This window comes from Octopus sinensis, linkage group LG1, assembly GCF_006345805.1.
Source record: "Octopus sinensis linkage group LG1, ASM634580v1, whole genome shotgun sequence".
NCBI lineage: Eukaryota > Metazoa > Mollusca > Cephalopoda > Octopoda > Octopodidae > Octopus > Octopus sinensis.
The window spans coordinates 168,245,093-168,265,474 of record NC_042997.1 but is presented as its reverse complement, the minus strand read 5'-3'; the positions used below and the strand labels follow the sequence as shown (position 1 = coordinate 168,265,474).

General features: G+C 38.1%; 1 protein-coding gene across 3 annotated transcripts in view; it reads right to left on the bottom strand.

Moving 5' to 3' along the window:
- Positions 1-20,382, bottom strand: part of LOC115209791 (N-acetyltransferase 9-like protein) — a 57,492-nt gene that overhangs the window by 35,940 nt on the left and 1,170 nt on the right. Inside the window, exon 1 of one of the 3 annotated variants that reach the window (XM_029778341.2) lies at positions 4,479-4,843. The exons of 1 other annotated variant lie outside the window; for it this stretch is intronic. In XM_029778341.2, coding sequence (XP_029634201.1) covers positions 4,479-4,555 — 77 coding nt within the window. In that variant the 5' untranslated portion in view covers positions 4,556-4,843. Of the gene's footprint in view, positions 1-4,478; positions 4,844-20,382 lie in introns of those variants that run through there. One more of the 3 variants, XM_029778331.2, reaches the window with a different exon arrangement.

Genomic DNA, 20,382 nt, shown 5'->3' with positions numbered 1-20,382 from the left:
ACAAAGTGACACACACACAAACGCATAGAGAGAAAAGAGAGAGAAAGAAGGAGAGAGATAGAAAGAGAGAGAGAGAGATGAGTTTCTATTCAGCTTTTGTCGGCGGACGTAAAAAATGTGAACCGCACTCCACTTTTTTTTTGGATCTTTTCACAAAGAAATTATTTTTAAAATTTGCCGGTCAAAGCGAAAAGATCCCAGAATTTTCTCAAGAAAGCCAAGAGAAAAAGATGTTTTATAAACACATTCTACCAGTATACGAAGTTTAAAAGTGTTTAGTTACAAAGAAATTATTTTAAAAATCTGCCGGTCAAAGCGAAAAGATCCATCTTTTTTTTTTATTATAGAACCCCCTATTTTCGAGTAAGGAGATTCTGATTCTGCAAAAAAAAAAAAAAAAAAACCACGGCAAGACTTCCGCCCGTTCTCCACCCGAAAAAAACCACCCTGTTTATGGATAATTACACATGTAGTTGAAAGGATTGAGAGATATGTGAATTAAGTCAGCCAAACTCTACCTTTCATATATCCAAGTTGTCATTCATTTTGAGTATTTTGGGTGTGATCATTGTGCAGACTGTGATAACATGAAGGATCTTGTTTTGTGTTATTTACAATTTGTTAAGGACACGTTGGAACCCAAGCAGAAGTCACATAGTCCATAATGTATTCACAATGTTATTGTTTCATTATTATGGTTGAATGTGATACCTGCGAGTGTTCTAGTTATGTTTGTGCATTGCATGCTTTTTGTTTTTTTGCTTTTGTTTTAGGGTTAGGGTCATACAAAATTCTTAACAATTTTGTTTTCTCGATGGGTGTGTGAATGTGTGTGGGTGACAGGTTATATCTTATTTCTTTATTGCCCACAATGGACTAAACATAGAAGGGACAAACAAGGACAGACAAAAGGATTAAGTTGATTACATCGACCCCAGTGCGTAAACTGATACTTAATTTATCGACCCCGAAAGGATGAAAGGCAAAGTTTACCTCGGCGGAATTTGAACTCAGAACGTAAAGAGAGACGAAGTACCGCTAAGCATTTCACCCAGCGTGCTAACGTTTCTGACAGGTTATATCTGAAGTTCTCCTGTGTTGCTGCTAAAAAGGGAGATAAAGTTTGGAAAAGCTACTTCATTTGTATAGAGCCAGGTCTGTGGATGGTTGGTATGGATTTAGAATAGTCGCATATCCTGTCTGTGGAATATAAAGCACACAGCCTGTATATAAGGCTGTGTGTTTGTTTTGCTGAGGTGTTGGGCAAACACAAACAAGTAACTATAAGTTAAAATGAATGGGTAAGAGAACATATCTTTTTGGTAAAGAGTTGAAGAAAATATAGTTTCTAGATGTTATTATATACATGTGTTAGATTACCACAGATTGTTTGCTAGGTAGCATTTTGTGTTGTTTCTTAAGGATATGGCTAGTATTTTATTTATCTGATGTTAATGTTTGTTAGGGTGATGACTGTAGGTTGTTGAAGCTACACTGTTTCATTTAATGATGAATAAATTAAGATTGGTTTGTAACTGGTGTTGTACAGATACACAAAGCAAATGTGAAAGTGAATAAAAATTGAGAGCCCTATAGGAATTGAACTCGCGTCATATGTTGACACATTGACTGGATTCTCAGAGAGGGAAAGAATATTTAAAGTACATCATGTTGCAAAATTTTAGATGAGAAATCTATTTCAGACCAAATTCTACTCTTTTTTTATATCTGATATAATTTCAAATGTTTCAAGTTTAACATTTCAAAATGTCAACAAAAAAAAGGAAGAAAAAATGGAAAAGGAAAACATAAACAATGTAACAGATATTTTTCCAAAGTAATAACTCAAAATATTTTGTTTTTAGAAACAATAGATTGTCCACATCTATTACTACCCATAACTTTCTCATCCCATCTACTACCCTGTCATCCCATCAATTTGTTTTTACATTCTTTGGTTTCCTTCACCCAACCATTTTAATTCATCTATTTACCTTTCAGTCATGTTGCCTTGAGTGAATGAACACATCATAAAGTAGAGAGGACTCTTTAAATCTTATGGAGTACAAAGCAACTCCATAGTGCTGGTAGCACAATAAAATACTAGTACATTCTGTAAAGTGGTTGGTGATAGGAAGAGCATCCAGCCATAGAAACTAAACTGAAAATGAAACATATAAGCAAGGCAGTCCTCCAACCTTCTAACAGGACAGTAATTTCCAACAGACTCAACTGTGATGATCCATCCAATTTCATGCCAGCATGGAAAGTAGACATAAAATGATGGCGATAATAATGATGGTGAAACAGTGCTCATTAAGTTTTGTATATCAAATGGATGATACTCTTGTTTTCCAAAGCTATGGTACGACCTCACCTGGAATTTGCATCACCGGTCTGGAACCCCTATCTTGCCCAGGATATTAATCGTCTGGATATTAATCATCTGGGCATGGACACATTGAAACTCCGACGTCTGGCAGCTGACTTGGCAGACACCCATAAAATTATTAATCATCTTACAAACAATAACTCTGAGCACCTTTTCAAACTCTACCTGTCTAACACCCATGTACATGTTTATAAAGTCAGAAAACAGCACAGCTCCCATGACTTTCAGAAACATTTTTTCACGCTAAGAGTTGCTGAAGCATGGAACAGACTGCCGGCATCAGTTGTTAGTTGTCGGAGCACTGCATCCTTCAAAACTTCCATGCTTCCTGAGATTCGCCAACACTACACCTGATTTTCTCCCCTCCATACACACGCAAGCATGTATCTGACTCATACACAGTTCGCTTTCCAGACATTTGTACATTACTGCATATACTTTATACACACTTTTTGACAAGCAGTGGTGCACCTGAGCACTGTATACAATAATTTCATTATTATTATTTTAGTTCTTTGGGAGTGTTCTTTCTTAACACCAACTTATTAACAGTTATTTGTTAGAATGATAAACTGAAAGGAATCACATTAAAAGCCTTGCAATAAGCTCATAACAAAATCTGTACTGAGTGTAACACAAAATTCAATATATTTTGAGACAATGAGCAATGATGTGTTGCTGCTTGTCCAGGTCAATATAGAAGCATAATCTTTTTTCAGCAAACCCCACCTTTAAAATAGGGACCTCATTCTGTAAGCCTTTAGTTTGGGGGCACAACATTCAATATATAAGCATTCTCTGAAGGAAATGGGGTTCATGTGAAGAATACTGAAATGAGATTTTTAAGATCACAACACTTCCATAATCTCTCTCTCTCTCTCTTTCCTGACAAGGCACAAGAGGTTTATACTTTAAAAGAGACACAGTTGTTGGTGTTCATGCTTTTCTGAAAATCATTAGCTACTTCAGATGGAGATCAAAACAACTTTGCAAAGCCAATTGTAAACCATACCTAAAGCATGGATACGAATTTGAAATGAACAAGCGAGATTGTGGGTCCTTCATGCCTTGTCAAACTGCATTAGCCATTACCAAATATTAATTTCTAACTTTCAAGAAATGAATATTTTTTTAACGAAATCCTCTACAAATATACCTCAGACTATGTAGATTCCGAGAAGATAGGAAATTTGATGGGGAGGAACAACTGGAGGTTATTTTTGAGAACCGTTCCCCAATCGAGGGTGTTTCAGAACATGTCGTCCATACGTTTCATTTTCTCTGTTTTGTGCGTTTGTGCATCCGTAGATTTCTACTGAAGCAACAAACGGGCCATGAAAGCAAATGAAGCCCTCACCAGAAAACTCATGCTAAAAATAACAGTAGAAATCTACGGATGCACAAACGCACAAAACGGAGAAAATGAAACAAATATGGACGACTTGTTCGGAAACATCTCGGGTGGGGAACGGTCCTCAAAAATAACCCCTAATTGTTTTCCTCCAAAATTCCTGTGTTCTTGGAATCTACATAGTCCAAGGTACATTTGTAGAGAATTTCATTAAAAAATATCCATTTTCTTGAAAGTTAAGACGACTTGAAGTGGACGCCGGTGAATTTTCCGAAATTCCCCATCCACCCCCTCCTAAAACACTTTCTCCCCAAAAGTTTTTAAAATTCTGAATCTACATGATATAACACATAATCGTAGAACATTTTTCATTAAAAAATATCCATTTTTCTGAGTTATGATCATCCAAAGTCGGTAGGGCAGAAATCTGTAGTTAAGCCGAAATTAGGACCGCAAAAAGTCAATATTCTGAGTCAACTTCAGCAGGATTCGAACTCAGAACGTAAAGGAGCGTGAATACAAGGCATTTATTCGATGCTCTATTGATTCAGCCTAAAATCAGTTTTACTGATAAAAGAAACAAGTTATTGTCATAGCGACAAACGTCGTAGATTTATCAAAATAAATGAAGATCGACATGGTAAGTAGCTCTTTTCAAAATAAGGAGCTAACTTCAAAACTTAAAATCATTAAATAAAATTAAAAAATAGATTTGTATGGTTGAGCAGAACTTACTTTGGGACATGAGCAGCTTCGTACGGTACTAAAATTATACGATCGGAGATGATTTTCGTGTTACAGTTAATAAGCATGTTGATAAATTCGGTATCTATGTAAACTATGTACCTATTGAAAAGTATTCCACCTCTGGACAGTCATATTATATTAAAACTTCAGCATTTGAAGTTTAAGATAAAATTATTGCAGATACTTGTAGTCACGGAAACAGTATTTTTCCTTTAAAAAAGTACATTTATTTTTTTCGTTTTGGTGAGCATGATTAAAAAGTGGCTAAAGTAACGATATGTTCGGGGCACCCTGTATTATTTATTATGTGTACCGTTCACTTGCTCAAGCTGTAATTGGTATCTGTTTGTTTACCTATCACGGAAAAAATTTCAGATTGTTTTGCCGCTAGTTTATTTGTTATAAAAAATATTTTGCGGGTACAGTTAATCTCTCTCTCTCTCTCTCTCTCTCTCTCTCTCTGCGTATGTTGTTATTTTTGTTGAAGAATTATTTTTTTGTTGCCCTCACAATGGAGTCTTTATGCGGTAACTTGACATGCTAGAAACCATTGCTCAATCATCATTTAATCACGGCCTTCTATCTTAATAAACGAAAGATATTTAACGATCTAACACACAACATGAAAATGAACAGCAACACAAAAACACCAACAATACAAAAATAATTTTAAAATCAACAAAATCCAACAACACAAAATGCTATTCTTAATTGCACACCATCACCCCGCCGCCAAAATTCCCTTAAGAAAAACAAGCTGACCACAACGTGGTATCTAAAATAAAATTTTTTAAAATCTTCCACGGCCACCAAATAAATACAAGGTAGCTTGACAAAATGAAAGTGGCGCGCGTTTACTGAGTTTTTCCCCTTACACCCAGTTTGTTTGCTTTTTTTTTTCTTTTTCGATCACTTTGATTTATCAAAATGCCCAATCCGATCAATGTTTCTGGTACCGGCGGAATTCTGGTTTAAGCACCCTTTGTAACTCCTCTCAATTATTTTTTAAGTCTTGGAATTTTCAGAAAAATTTTGCAAATTTATATTCTAAACGCGATAATTCTTTCGATTATGAAATTTGTATGTGCGCGCGCGCGTGTGAGTGATTAAGAGCAATTTAGCCTTTGTTTTAACACGTCTCACGACCACTGATATCTTCCTCGGTTTTATTATTTTTTGTTTTGCCACTCTGACGTGTATTGATGTTTCTCAATATTTTTCTCCCCATAAAAACATTTAACGGAATGATGATGTACCCAAAGGTTGTCCATTGCTGTGATTTAAGCAAACAATTCGGACTGTCCCCATTGTAATCTCTGGTTTAAAAAAAAAATTCGAAAAAGAAGGGGACTTTTAGGATTTATGGGGGTAAGGGGATTAAAGACTTAAAAAAATTTTTTTTTTTTTCATGATCGCATGACTTCCCGTGTGCAGGAACTTTCTGAAAATTCCAAAAATTAAAAAAAAGGTTATGGCAGGTTATATAGGGTGCTTAAACCAGAATTCGCCTTTAAATCATTCTAAAACAATATGGTCCCGAACTAGACTCTTCGACCATTCTTTAACCATCGAGGTAACTTCAATGTGGTCGCTCAATCTGTTAGAAACAAGTCAAATTTTCTACAGATTCTGCTTTAAAGAAAAAAAAAGATGGGCGGGGAACACGTTGGAGAATATGATCCTGGGTTTCTTGCCCACAGAAAAAAGACGGGATTTCTTCAGTTGTATTACTTTTGATCTTAGGTCTGTTCTGTCAGGTTGATCTAGGGTTAAACTGTGATAGTTGTTCTAAATTTTTCCAACGTGTGGATTTGTTGTTCATTATATATATATATATATATATATATATATATATATATATATATATTCCCCAACTTTAGCCAACGAATCTAGTCAACACACAAGACAACTATTATGCTCCCCCTCACAAAAAACCAACACGTGGACTCTGTTAAGACTAGTAAGAAACAATTATGTATTATACGTGCAGCTTTTATTACACTTAACTTTTTAAAATATTTTTGATAAGGTTCGTTTTTTCAAGAAGAACCGAAACATGTAAAATTTCTAAGAAAATTAAAATTTATCTTATTATATTATATATACATAGATTTGATCCCTGTATGGCGAACTTGGTGTCCTGCAATTTCGTCTACAATACTAAGTCTCAAATCTTTGAGTAAACTTTTATCATGTTCTCATCATCAAAACAAACAGTCATGGTTATCTCCAGCTGTCAGGTGGTAACACAAACAAAGGAGAAGTCACGTAATGCCCAGAAAATTGTGATGCCCAAGCGAATAAAAAGAGGTCCCACTGATATTCTGGATGCCTTGTCAAAAACAGTTGGAAAACCATTAGAAATACACAGGCTAGGGCCCCAAATTAACAACAGGCTAGAGGTTGGTAATCAATATATTATTTAGCTACATCTGGATGCGTGTAGGTTCATTTTTGATAATATGCTCATAAATTGTTTATAACAAAAAAAAAAAAAACAGAAGGGGGGTAAAAGAAGCTGCACGTATAATACATAACTTAGAAGCAGCGCTACAGATGTACCAACACACACGAGATTGAGACATGGCCGACCCCACGCACTTCTCATGAGGAATTCCGGAAGGAGCTTCGTCAGACCACTGCTGAGACGCTTCCGAAAAAAAAAAAAGCCGTTGGAAAACCGATTATAGCAGCGACTCCATCTAAGAATATCTGAAGAAGGAATTTTATTCCGAAATATTATCAGACTATGGATGACTAAATTACAACAGGTATATAGCCCAAATGAAGGCGGTGAGCTGGCAGAATCGTTAGCACGTCGGGCGAAATGCTTAGTGGTATTTCGTCTGCCACTACGTTCTGAGTTCAAATTCCGCCGAGGTCGACTTTGCCTTTCATCCTTTCGGGGTCGATTAAATAAGTACCAGTTACGCACTGGGGTCGATATAATCGGCTTAATCCGTTTGTCTGTCCTTGTTTGTCCCCTCTGTATTTAGCTCCTTGTGGGTAGTAAAAAAATAGGTATATAGCCCATTGTTTGTATTGTAGTGCATTGTTGTACCATTCAAAACGTTTTATTCTTTATATATATATATAAATGAAGTTGTGTATAAGCCCGCATAACTTCTGAAGTTCACAACTGATCTTCTCCAGACTAGAAACATACATTACTTATGTTTCAGAGATGGTTTTAGACTCTTAAAAGTTTTCACATAATAAGTAACGGGCCTTCTGAGAGCAGAAAATACCCTTTCCTAGGTTACGTGGAGAAGGGAGGTAACTTTTTGCGAAGTAACTTTCACAAATTGATTGTCTTTCTTATATCCATTGGTCAAAAAATTATTACAATCTCAATTGGCTGTATGAAAGAGACTCTAAAAAGCAGCACTTTAAGTAAAATTAACGAGTAGCTGCTGCAGTACCTTCCTGGAAGTCCTCACATCAATAAGTAAGTTGATACAATCCCAGATCCAGAAGAGGTGGTAAATTATCCAACAGAATTTCTCAACTTATTGGAGGCTCCAGGACTACCCCCCCACAGATTGGAATTTAAAGTGGGGGGATCTTTACCTTTTGACCGACAGATTTTAAAAATAATTTTTTGTAACTTAACACTTTCAAACTTCGGACACTAGTAGAATGTGTCATATAAAATATCTTTTTCTCCTGGCGTTTTTGAGAAAAGCTTATATTTCGGAAGTTATTTCACGTTAAAGTTCTCGTATTTTGATAATTTCAACCAATCAATGACGTATTCAGATGAATAATATTACTGCCGTTGTTTGTCAACAACAACTATCGGCGGTGCATTTTTCGTTGTAGAGTAAGTGTCTTCGAGCCATCAACACAGTGTGAATAAATAAAAAGAAGATTATCAAAAAGTTATACAAAGTAAACTCTTTCCTCTCTACAATTACAATAACTTACAAATTATTTGCAAGTGTCTCTAATGTTACAAATGACAACGAAGAGACAATCTGTCTCTCTAAAAGTATTTACCTTAGTCTGTGAAAACACAGAGGATATTTCACACACTTTGACTTTGTTTCTATGCCGACCATCAATACATTTCTGCAGAGCCAGTTCGCGTGAAGACTACTATATGACACCTATAGTCTCTTATCGTATGGACAGAGCTTCCGTAAGAACAATAGTCTCGGTATGGAGGGAAGGGGCTCTGGAAATTTAAGGATGCTGAATTTTGTTTGTTTATTTTATTAACCCAATCTGTTTCTTAAACGAATATATATGTAACAGGGACATTTTCATATGACGCCGCCATAAAATGTTACGGCAGATATTGTTTTTACCTCAATAGACGTCACTGATTGGTTGAAATTGCCGAAATGCAAGAAATTAAACAACAAATATGTTACAAACTACAGAATTTTCTCAAGAAAGCCAAGAGAAAAAGATGTTTTATAAACACATTCTACCAGTATACGAGGTTTAAAATTTTTTAGTTACATAGAAATTATTTTTAAAATCTGCCGGTCAAAGTGAAAAGATCCTTATATTTATTTTTAAGGAAGGGCCCAGTAAATAGTCACTGGTCCTTCTTTGACTCTTCGGGCTTTGACTGAAATCTCCTCTTAATCTCCTCTTATTGGCCTGCTTATAGAACTAATGCGAAAGCATTGACATTACACTTCATACCATCTGGCACAAGAATCTTGTAGCTAAGGTATTTCTGTAGGGAATCTATTTCTTTCATCTGTGATCATAAGTTTCCAGTCAGATAATTCATCTACATTTTTTTTAGATCTGCTATATCTACCATATCGTTTTAGAATATTATGAGATAGATATAAAAATCTGGTTGTTGGTATTTTAGTCAAACATCATCCAAATACCTCGCACCAGACCGGCACTGTTTCTTAGAATAGCGGCCTTGAAAATATCCTCCAAAGATGACATGATGGTATTTATCATTTTCAATTATAAAGGTTATAACTTTAAAATACGAGGAAACATAAGGCGGCTTAAATGTCTTGTGATCGATGTTCCAACACCAGTATGGATTCATATTTTATTCATCTCTCTCTATATAAACGGCAGTTTGTCTGTCTGTGTGTCTGTCAGGTTGTACCCTTACCCTGACCACGGCTTTCAACCGATTCTGATGAAACTTGACACACACATAGCCCAATGTCATAATTCAAAACTAACGCAGCGAAAATTTTGAAAAGTTCCCCCAGTTCTGAAAAAAATCGATAAATTCGACATGGGGTCGAGAATCAGAAACACAAACCACAGACTGTCTAGGGGACGCGACTCGACCTTTTTAACTCAACTCCATCAATATCCAGCTGCTGGAAGCTATTCTTGGTGATGTCCACGTCTACAAATCTATTGATAGACAGCGGACCCCGCCGAGCTTGCCGATTATCCTGTTGAATTCCTGAATTCACTTGAACCGCCAGGCCTGCCGTCACACATCCTGAAGTTAAAAGTCGGTGCGCCCATTATGCTCATCAGGAATTTGGTTCCACCTAAACAGTGCAACGGCACACGTCTGGTTGTGAAACATTTGCCACCACATTTAATAACGGCCACAATACTTACCGGTTGTGGGAAGGGAGAGGACGTCTTCATTCCACGCATGCACCTTCAACCGTCGGGCGCTGACCTACCAATCCACTTCAGGCGTTCTCAGTTTCCTGTTAAACTCTGCTTCGCAATGTCCATCAATAAATCCCAAGGCCAAACGCCATAAGTTGCTGGTTTACAGTTGGGGGAACAGTGCTTCGCCCACGGTCAACTCTACGTGGGCTGTTCACGCGTTGGGAGGCGCAATGATGTTTTCATGTTTTCGCCCAAAGGGACAGCTAGGAACATCGTATACACAGAAGTATTCGAGTGAAGAGAAGACATTGCAGCCTACACATGCGCCTTCGTTCCCTAGAGGGAAAGGACTAGATTGGGATTAGTCGTTGCCTACTGGGGGTTCTTACATACCCGGGCAACGCCGGGCTATGCTGCTAGTAATGTTATAACGAGATACACTATGATTTGGTTGCATCGTATTTTCTACAGTGTTCCCACCAACAGAAACCGACTTAGGCCCGTCGTCAGAATTTAGTGCCCAGAGGTGCTCCAGAATATTCTGGATGGGTACTAATTTGTAATAATGCTAAAGTGGAGTAAATCCAAGGGTGCACCATTGAATAGTGAGGGAGTATGAACCAGCTTCACTTCTCAGCTACTTTTCAAGTAAGACACACGTAAATTGTTGACTCGTTAAATTGTCATCACAGCACGCGCGCGCGTATAAGCTGTATTGACTATCTGAAAAGTGAAGTTGGTTCCTCTGGTTAGGAATGCAAGGATTAAATACAGAACTATTATCGATTATTAGTTGGTGAAATTAATGACACCTCTAATTAGCTGGAGATCAAATCAATTTTCACTCGCCCAGTAAAATAGGATGCAACCAAATCATGATGTGGCCCACTTTACATCAATATGAAATAGATCCACATTGCAAGTTCTTGCGGTGGTTTTCCTGGCCCAGCAATGCACTCTAGAAAAATAAGATCACTCAAAGGTTCTGAGTTCAATTCCTACAAAACGCTTTTCAAAAACAGTTGGAGGACACCTAGGCGTCATGATCTAAGTGGGCCAGATTCATTTGAGTGTAAAGAACTAATGAGCTGAAACCCTTGCCTTAACACAATCGCTACTTTAGCCTCATTTCCGCTTCTAGATTGTTGCTAACATAAACAACAATCGATAAGGCCTTATTTAGCGATCTCTTATCGATTACTATTGCAAGTAGTCTACATAAGCGAATAAATTGTGTTTAAAATGAAAACGGACCTATAGCTATTAATTTCTTCTCTCTCTTTCTTTGCGTAGAGAAGCTACCATACTTAGTCATCATACCTATTTTGATAACCGTAGTCATCATCTCTGAGTGATATAGTCGCGACTGGGTAGCTCAGTCATAAGAGCAAGTGTTTAGGTTCATGTCAGTCCTGTTTGAGTAAACCTGTGGTCAAAGCCATTCTAGAACTTCACCCTGTCTTTCTGAATATGAAGTACTACATACAACGTGAGAGAAGTCCTTCTTGTTAAAACATAGTATGGTGTGGTTTTAGGAGATTTGGCTGTTATTCCTAGAACAGTGTTGCCATTTTTATTTCACGTATTTTTAGTTTTACCCCTAATTTAAATTCTAGGTGCACCGTTATATGATAAAGCTGCATTTATTGTACAGTGATATTTTAGACAGTGTCATAAGAGACGATATTTTATCGTCAAGAGATTTTTGTATGATTTTGTCTTTAAAAGAACCAACTTCATATCTGAGCTTGGATTTGAAGAGGTTCATTGTGAAGAACCCAATTTCACACAAAGATCTCGAGGAATGGAAGAAATACATCGATAGCCAAGTTATCAAGGCTGGGTATCAATGAGATGTATCATTATCTCTGGAAGTGTCAAATGTGTTAAATCATTTCTCAACTTCAGAATATCGACATATGCAGGGCTAGTATCAAAAATGACATCGTCAGCGTCAAGAACAGGGTATTTTATACTGTGTTCCCCAGAAGAGATTTACTTCCGAGAAAATATTTTATCACTGACATCCTGAGCGTGAATAGATGCTCACCTTTTCGTTCGCGAGGCACTGAATCTTGTTACTTCGATGGAATTTGTCTAGCCTGGGAAATATTGCAACATTGTGACATTGACTCGTCTGTCATAATTCTATTTGTTGACAGAATTATTAACGTTATAAGGCGGCGAGCTGGCAGAAACGTTAGCACGCCGGGCGAAATGCTTAGCCGTATTTCGTCTGCTGCTGTGTTCTGAGTTCAAATTCCGCCGAGGTCAACTTTGCCTTTCATCCTTTCGGGGTCGATAAATTAAGCACCAGTTATGTACTGGGGTCGATGTAATCGACTTAATCTCTTTTTCTATCCTTGTTTGTCCCCTCTATGTGCAGCCCCTTGTGGGCAGTAAAGAAATAAGAATTATTAATGTTATGTATTTTACCGAAAAAAAAAAAATCTCTTGCCAGAAGATTTAACGAAGACATGTACCATACCTAAATAATCTGTATATTGAAATTGACACGTTTAACAATGGTTTCAAAATTTGGTACAAGGTCAGCAATTTTAGTGAGAGGAAGTTAGTGAGTTATATTGATTTCAGTATTTGACTGATAATTTACTTTATCGACCCTGAAATTACGAAAGGCAAAGTTGTCCGTGACGCAATTTGAACTTAGAATGTAATGAACCGGAAGAAATGCGCTAAATATTTCCCCCGATGCGCTAACAATTCTGCCAGCTCACAGCTTGGTTTTGAACTTTCGAAGAACTATATAGATGCAAACTCTAATTTGATTTCTATTTATTAAAGCGATGCAAAACTTCTCATTAATATTTGGGAAATGACTGATATTTTGAAATCTGAAAACAACAACACTGTATTTCATATATATATGTATGTAAGTGTGCGTGCAGAGGCGTCCACCGCATCTTTGCTAATGAGAGATGGTGGAATTTAAAATCATCGTACACTTCTTGCCGTAATATCTGTTTTCTCGAAGAGCCGCTCCTGTTTGTTTTATTTCTAATACAAAAAGGACTTCAACTGCTTACTGATTCATCGGAAGGTTTGTTAATCCCTCCCTAATGGGAGAGACGGCAAGAGTGTTCGAGTCCCTATCGGACTTGTCTACGTCTGAGGAGGAATTGGAGGAAGCGGTGAGGAAAATGGACCAGAAACTAGGTTATACCTATGCCGGTGTTGCTAAAAAATCGGAGGAGAGAGAGGTGGACTTGGCCAAGCTGCCAAGTTACCAGAAGTTTGTTAAGAAGGACAGCGGTGAGGTGGAATTAGCACCGCCACAAAAGCGCAGAGAATGGTACGAAAAAAGGACCAAGCGGAAAGAGAAGGATCGAAGTGGTGAATATGGAGTGGATAGAGGAGGCTCTGAGAAGAGCGGAAGAGGAAATTATATTTCTGACTAGAGGTACAAGATATGGTACTGTGGTAGTACAGTTCAAGAGTGAGAATATAGCAGGGAAGATGGCGGCGAAGGCGGTGAAATCTGAGAGGGTATTCCTTTTGCCCACATATTTAAATATGAAAATTACCAGAATACGGGTCGAGGGAATACCCCCAAACGTCGAAACTGAGTGGATTGTGGCAGCTATAATTAGCGGCCATGAGGATGAAGTGGACATCTTCCATGCCACGGTAAAGACCGAGGGCTGGAGAGGCGCGACACTGGATCTAAATGTGCAGTCGGAGGATGATGTACTGGAGGACCTAGCAGAGAATATCAGATTGGGAGACGTAATCATGAGAGTGTGGGTGGAGGGCAGAGCTCCACGTTGTTACAAGTGGCCACATAAGAGCTAACTGCCCTCCCCCAGAGAAAGATATGGATGCGGAACAACAAAAAGAGGCAGAAAAAGAGCAGAAAACAGAAGAGAAGGAGATAACAGAAGAAGAAAAGAATTCAAAAGAATGGGAAGAAGCCAGGAGAAAGAGGAATGAGAGGAAAAACAAACAGTATGGAATCCCAAACCACCCCAACACCACCCAGACTCTCTGAGTCCCACCCTCTCCCTGCAGACAGTGAACCCACCCGCTCCCCTCCAACAAGAAAACAGAAAAGAAAGGACACACACAACCATGATACAAAAAATGAACCCAGGCCAAACATTGTATGTATGATGGGAAAAGAAAAAATTAAAAAGACAATGGAAGAGTATCGGTGGTGTGACAGAGGACCGATCAGGTATGCAGTGATTGGAAAGGAACGAATGGACGATTTTATGACAATGTGTGAAAGGGAAGATTATGAAGTGAATGAAGTGAGACTGGTTGGAAAAATCATGAGAGATTTAGAAGAGACGTTTGAAACAAGGATGGAGATGGAAGGACTTTGTATCGGAACTGAACAAGGAGTATTTGTGTGGGATTAACAACTAAAGGACAGGTAAGTGATGCTAGCGGATGGGGCCGTTAGCATCACTTTCATATTACCATTTTCAAAATTCATCTTTCATTCGTTGTAATCATAATGTTCTATGTCCCCAATGTTTGTAGTGTCCCCCTCTATGTGGCCCCTAGTGGGTAATAAAGAAAAACATCGTACACTTCTTGTAGTAGGATAATCTAGTGTGCAATATTTAGTATTAATGTGTAGTGATCCTGCAACGGCGCGCGCTCGCGCACCGACCATTTGTATTTCGCGCGTGTTGGTGCCTTCACCAAGGCACAGAAAGGTAGTTAGCGAGGCAAGGGGGTCGTAGAACGTTTGACCACTAGCAGCAGCAAGCGGAGACTTGGGACCCAGCGATTGAAGGCGGCGGTCACGCGTATATTCTCGCTGTCCAGCTCTGATAGCAGTCGGCCGAATGCCTTTAACCAAATTGTTGCCGACCACATTCAACTTCCCTGTTCGACGCCATCTTGAACCCGTTTCTGTTTTTGGGCTGAATATTGTAAATATTACAATTGATTTACTTTCAGCCTTGCGCGCCCCGAACCAAGGACATCAGATAACACACTTATTGTTATTTGTTACCAAGAAAGAGAATAAAGTAGTTATATGTATATTTTACGTCTGCGTCTTGTTGTTTCTGACTAGTAGAATTCTGGATTATTAAAGCAACGGCTAGTGAGTGATTGCTTTGTGCACCCCAAAAGTGCACGAGTCATCTCACACCGAAGTCGTTTCAAATGTAATTTATCAGTTCATTGACATCTTGCATTTTCAATATTTAATGCGAGGTGCCACTCTCCGGTAGATGTAACTCAGCTGTGCTTATTAGAGCAACGTGAAATGAAGTACATTGTGCAAGGACAACTTTCTGCCAGGTCTGAGATTCGAAACCACGACCTAACCGTTAGGCTATACGCTTTCACATATTCCTATTTCTTTACTACCCACAAGGAGCCAAATACAGAGAGGACAAACAAGGACAGACAAACTGATTAAGTCGATTATATCGACCCCAGTGCGTGACTGGTACTTTTTTAATCGATCTCGAAAGGATGAAAGGCAAAGTCGACCTCGGCGGAATTTGAACTCAGAACGTAAAGACAGACGAAATACTGCTAAGCATTTCGCCCGGCGTGCTAACGTTTCTGCCAGCTCGTCGCCACTTTCGCATATTCCATGATAATTTTTTTTTTCTACTATAGGTACAAACGTGGCATTTTGTGGGAGAGGGTAGTCGATTATTCAATTGTTACTTATTCTATCGATTCCGCAAGCATGAAAAGCAAAGTCGACTTCGATGGAATTTGAACTCAGAATGTAAAGAGTCAGAAGTGTTATTAATCCTTTTGTCCGACATGCATTGATTATCATATCTCAGTCAAAAGTTGAAGCTTATTGTAGATATTTTGCTAATTTAACTCAAAACATTTTTTTAATGAAAACATTAAGTCTAGGGTAACATAAAACAATTGTACTGTACCATTGCCCTTTATTGTATATGATAAGTATAAAAACGCTTTTTTAAGCACAAACTTAAAAACTATCAGAACTCAAGTATAACAAAACATTTAAACCTTACCCATGGCATACATAGATTACATCGTAATTATCAGTTTCTGTCCGATATTATACTAATTTAAAAATACATCTCGATGTAGGGCCTTCGTCGGTGAAGGTTCACTGTGCATCTACTCAGGCCTGGACAAGATTTTTTAAACAAGACTGGCTGTTCCCGAGCATGCAACTCTCTATACCACTAATGTTTATCGAAGGTGAAAGGCTTGGATCGACAGCTTGTCACGATTATCGTCCCAGGCGTTGCTGTCAGAATGCAAAGAGTCAAATCAGATGCCGGTTTAATCTTAGCCCCTCCACCATAGCGATTCCGCCAATACACCTCCCTGGATCACTACCTTTTATTTTTATTGACCCCCAAAAGGATGAAAGATAAAATTGGCCATGACAAGATTTGAACTCACAGTACAAACATTCGGAAAAAATACCACTAGGAATTTTATACAACGTTTCTCTAAAGACTGCTAATTACCCACACAACATAAAGCAAACATAATTCTTTCTAATTTTGGGAAGGGATAAGTTCATTACATCGATACCAATATTTTGTAACGATTAAGTTTTTAATTAGTGTAGTTACTAATTGTAAAGGGTAAGATTGATTAGTAAACAATTTTATGAAATGTCGGAATCAACAGTCGTAACGATGAAAATTTGTTGTTATAATTGATATGAAAGATGAACAATGTATGAAGTTTTAAGAAAGTATTTATTTACCGTTATGTTGAAAAATACCAAACCTCGACGGGCAGGTTATAACATCCGAGAGCATGCGAAAGAAAGTTAGATGTGGTAGAATTTTTTTTTCTTTTTCCATAGTTTGGCGTACACAAATTGTTAGTAGTAATCCACAGATAGCGATAGATGATGTTATAAGAGAACAGAATTAGACCTAGTGAAAGTTGTAGGGTGTGGGACGTTGTCTCACATTTGCTGACAGTAAACTTCATTTCTCCCTCTGACCAAGGTTCTAGCTGGACAGCCAGACTTCGTTGTCACCGATGTGACTACATGGTTGAGTCATCACCGACTGAATTTTGCTTGGGGTGTTCTTGCTTTTATAACTATCCAGAAGCATAGATATATCATTGAGAACAGTAGATTTAGTTGGTAGTCTTGTTATCTCTATTCTAGCTTTTGGTGAAGTAGAAGAGGTTAGAAAGGGTCAAGTGGTGAAGACATTATTTCGGCCTAGCTAAAGGCAATCTGGCAAATGTAAAACTGCTGTCAGAGAAAAACCTTATTCTACCGTGGGAAAAGTCCTGTTGCAGTGTTAATTTAAATTTGGCTATGGTGGATCGAATCCACTTAATTCTTGCAAGATCCACTACACATCGATTCCAATATTTGACTGGTACTTTATTTTATCGACCCCAAAGGATAAAAGTTGATCTCGGCGTGGTTTGATCTTAGAACGTAAAGAACCGGAAGAAATGCCGCTAAACATTTTGTCTGATGCGCTAACGATTCTGCCAGCTCACTGCCTCACATAAAGCAAATATAATGATTTCTGATTTACGTAAAATATATTAATATAATCCCTTCTACTATAGGTACAAGCCTGAAATTTAGGGAGGGTGAGTAAGTCGATTACATCGACCCCAGAACTCGACTGGTACTTATTTCATTGACCCCGAAAGGATGAAAGGCATTGTTGCTATAATATTATTTCTAATGTAGGCACAAGGGAGGGTGTTATTGAACTTCAGTACTTAAACTGTACTTTACTTTGCCGAGACGCTGAGTTATAGGAGAGGTACACAAACCAACACCGGTTATCGTAGTAATCAAGCGGTGGGGAACAAACACAAAGACCCCACTACACACACACACACACACACACATATACTTTGAGTATGGTAGATGAGTTCAGCAAAAATTTAGATTCAGATGAATATGGTACTTAAGTTGAGGCACCAGAATTTAGTACGGTATCATCCATACAATTTCAAAGTAAGGTGATCTATTTAAAAGAGAGATAGATAGAGAGAGAGAGAGAGAGAGAGAGAGAGAGAGAGAGAGAGAGAGAGAGAGAGAGAGAGAGAGAGAGTTATAACTGTCCTAGGTTATTGTAATTTTAGTATATCATTAGTATGCATCTAGTAAGCTGACCTGCCAACTTTCGTTATTCAAGATGGAAAGATGCGGCCGGATCAGCACTTTAAACACATCCTACTGAACATAGCTTGTCACAGCTGACTAGTTTGCAGAATGCAGTCGGGATGTGAAGACTATGTGGAAGCTCGCTATGCAATAAGGTTTTGTGTTAAACTGAGCAAAAACGCTACAGAAACTTATGAAATGTTCCAGACTGCCTAAGGATTAACTTGTATGAGCCGAGCATCTGTTTTTCGCTGGCACGAGAGACCAGGCAAAACAAATCCACGAGAAAGCTTTTCAACGGCAAGGGCATTGTAGCTGTGATTCGAAATCTAACCGCTAGATATTCGTTCAGAACTACGCGTGAACCATCTTAGTTTCAAGTGATCAGATTATAAAACGACCAATCAGCGTGAAGCTGTGGCGTGACATAACTTTCTCGATTTCCTTGATTGTCTCCTATGAAAACCGTTTTTTTTGTTTTGCGTCCATTTAATCGCAGAGTGTTGAAGGTAGCTGACTGACTTGCACCTCCACTCTTGCCATGCAGATAGTTCCAGACTTTTGCGCAGACAACTCCAGATCCTCTGACAGACCCATTCTGAACATTCACACAATGTTTCATTAGTAACTTCTACGGACACAGGATATGTATGTAGGTCACTTTCGAGTGCTACTGGTAACATGTAACCCAGTACAACCTGTTGCATGGTCGGGTCGTCGGCGACTAAACCGGCAACCCCACCAAGCTTGCTTGGTGAGGAGGGTGTTTATTGGACACCCTGCGGGATGAAAAACAAAACCCGTCAAAGGGCGGAGGAACTCTCGAGAGTCAACGGCCATCCAATAAATGTCTTAAGGCTGTATCATGCGCGGGGACATAGAAATAATCGGACTGAATACCCGATCGCGCAGTTAAACCATTGGGAGTGAAGGACTCCTAGCCTTTGTTAGGGCATCCTTCTAGGAGAAGGTAACTCAGGTAAATGGGATAACTCCGATATAAAACCTGCGGCTCAGTGGTTACCGATGATGTTGACTTGTTCTTTTTCGGATTATGGCTGCTGTTGCTTAGTGAGTGGGATTGACTCAGTGCACAGCCTTTCCTCACTTTAAAAAAAATCTTCTTGCACAGACATTGATTAAGCTTCGCGCAATGGCCATACTCGATAACGAGGGTCAGCCACTATGCATGCATGCATGCATGCATGCATGCATGTATGTATGTATGTATGTATGTATGTATGTATGTATGTATGTATGTATGTATGTATGTATGTATGTACGTACAGTATCCCACAGAAATATGTACACCCCTAACCATTGGGCCATTGCGCCTCCACGCCGGTGGTTTGCGTCAGCAAGCATGTGATTAGAACGAAGAATGGAAGTTGTGCTGTGATATAAAGAAGCGAAATTTCAATTCTGGGATATATAACTACAATTAAAATGAAAAGAAAAAATAGAACCCAATCAGACTCCTGTTGGTCTACATAGCAGCACATAAACTTAGTTTTACTATAGAAATTAGTTCGACAGTTCTTATTTCTCCCCAGACAAAGGGCACTGGATCAACTTATCTGATAAGTTACGCTCACTCGATAACAAATTCTGGCGATCTTTGATTATAACGTACCGCTTTCATTTTGTCAAACAGAAGTTAGTTTATTTGGCAACCAAGGAAGTACTTTGTGTTGCAGTCAGTTTGTTTATCGTGAAGGATATGGATGCAATTAATAATTATTTTTATGCTGTTACTGTTGATGATTTTATAGGTTGTTACTGTTGTTAAAATATTTTTGTTGCTTAGTTACAAAGGAACCTGTATGAGGTCGTTTGATCTGCTTGAAATCGCGGTCAGTTCTCCCTCTACTTAAACAATACAACGAACAACAAAATTCCAAACGATCTAACACAATTAAACATTCCTATCTTTAACAATACAAAATAAACACCCTAATATTTACAACGATCGCCATAATTCTTTTAGATTTACTTTTCGTATTACTCTTAATTACGGCACCCATCTAAATGATATACCTATTGAAAATTATTCCACTACCGAACATTCATAAAATGTTTATTAAAACTTGATGAAAATTATAATTAAATCATCTGAAAAGTTCTAAAATAAAATGACTACATTATTTATTATTGATAGAAAATTCTTATCAGAGAAAATACTTATCGTAAAAAACAATTTTATCCTATATCATAAGAATTGTGATTAAAAAGAGATTATTTTAA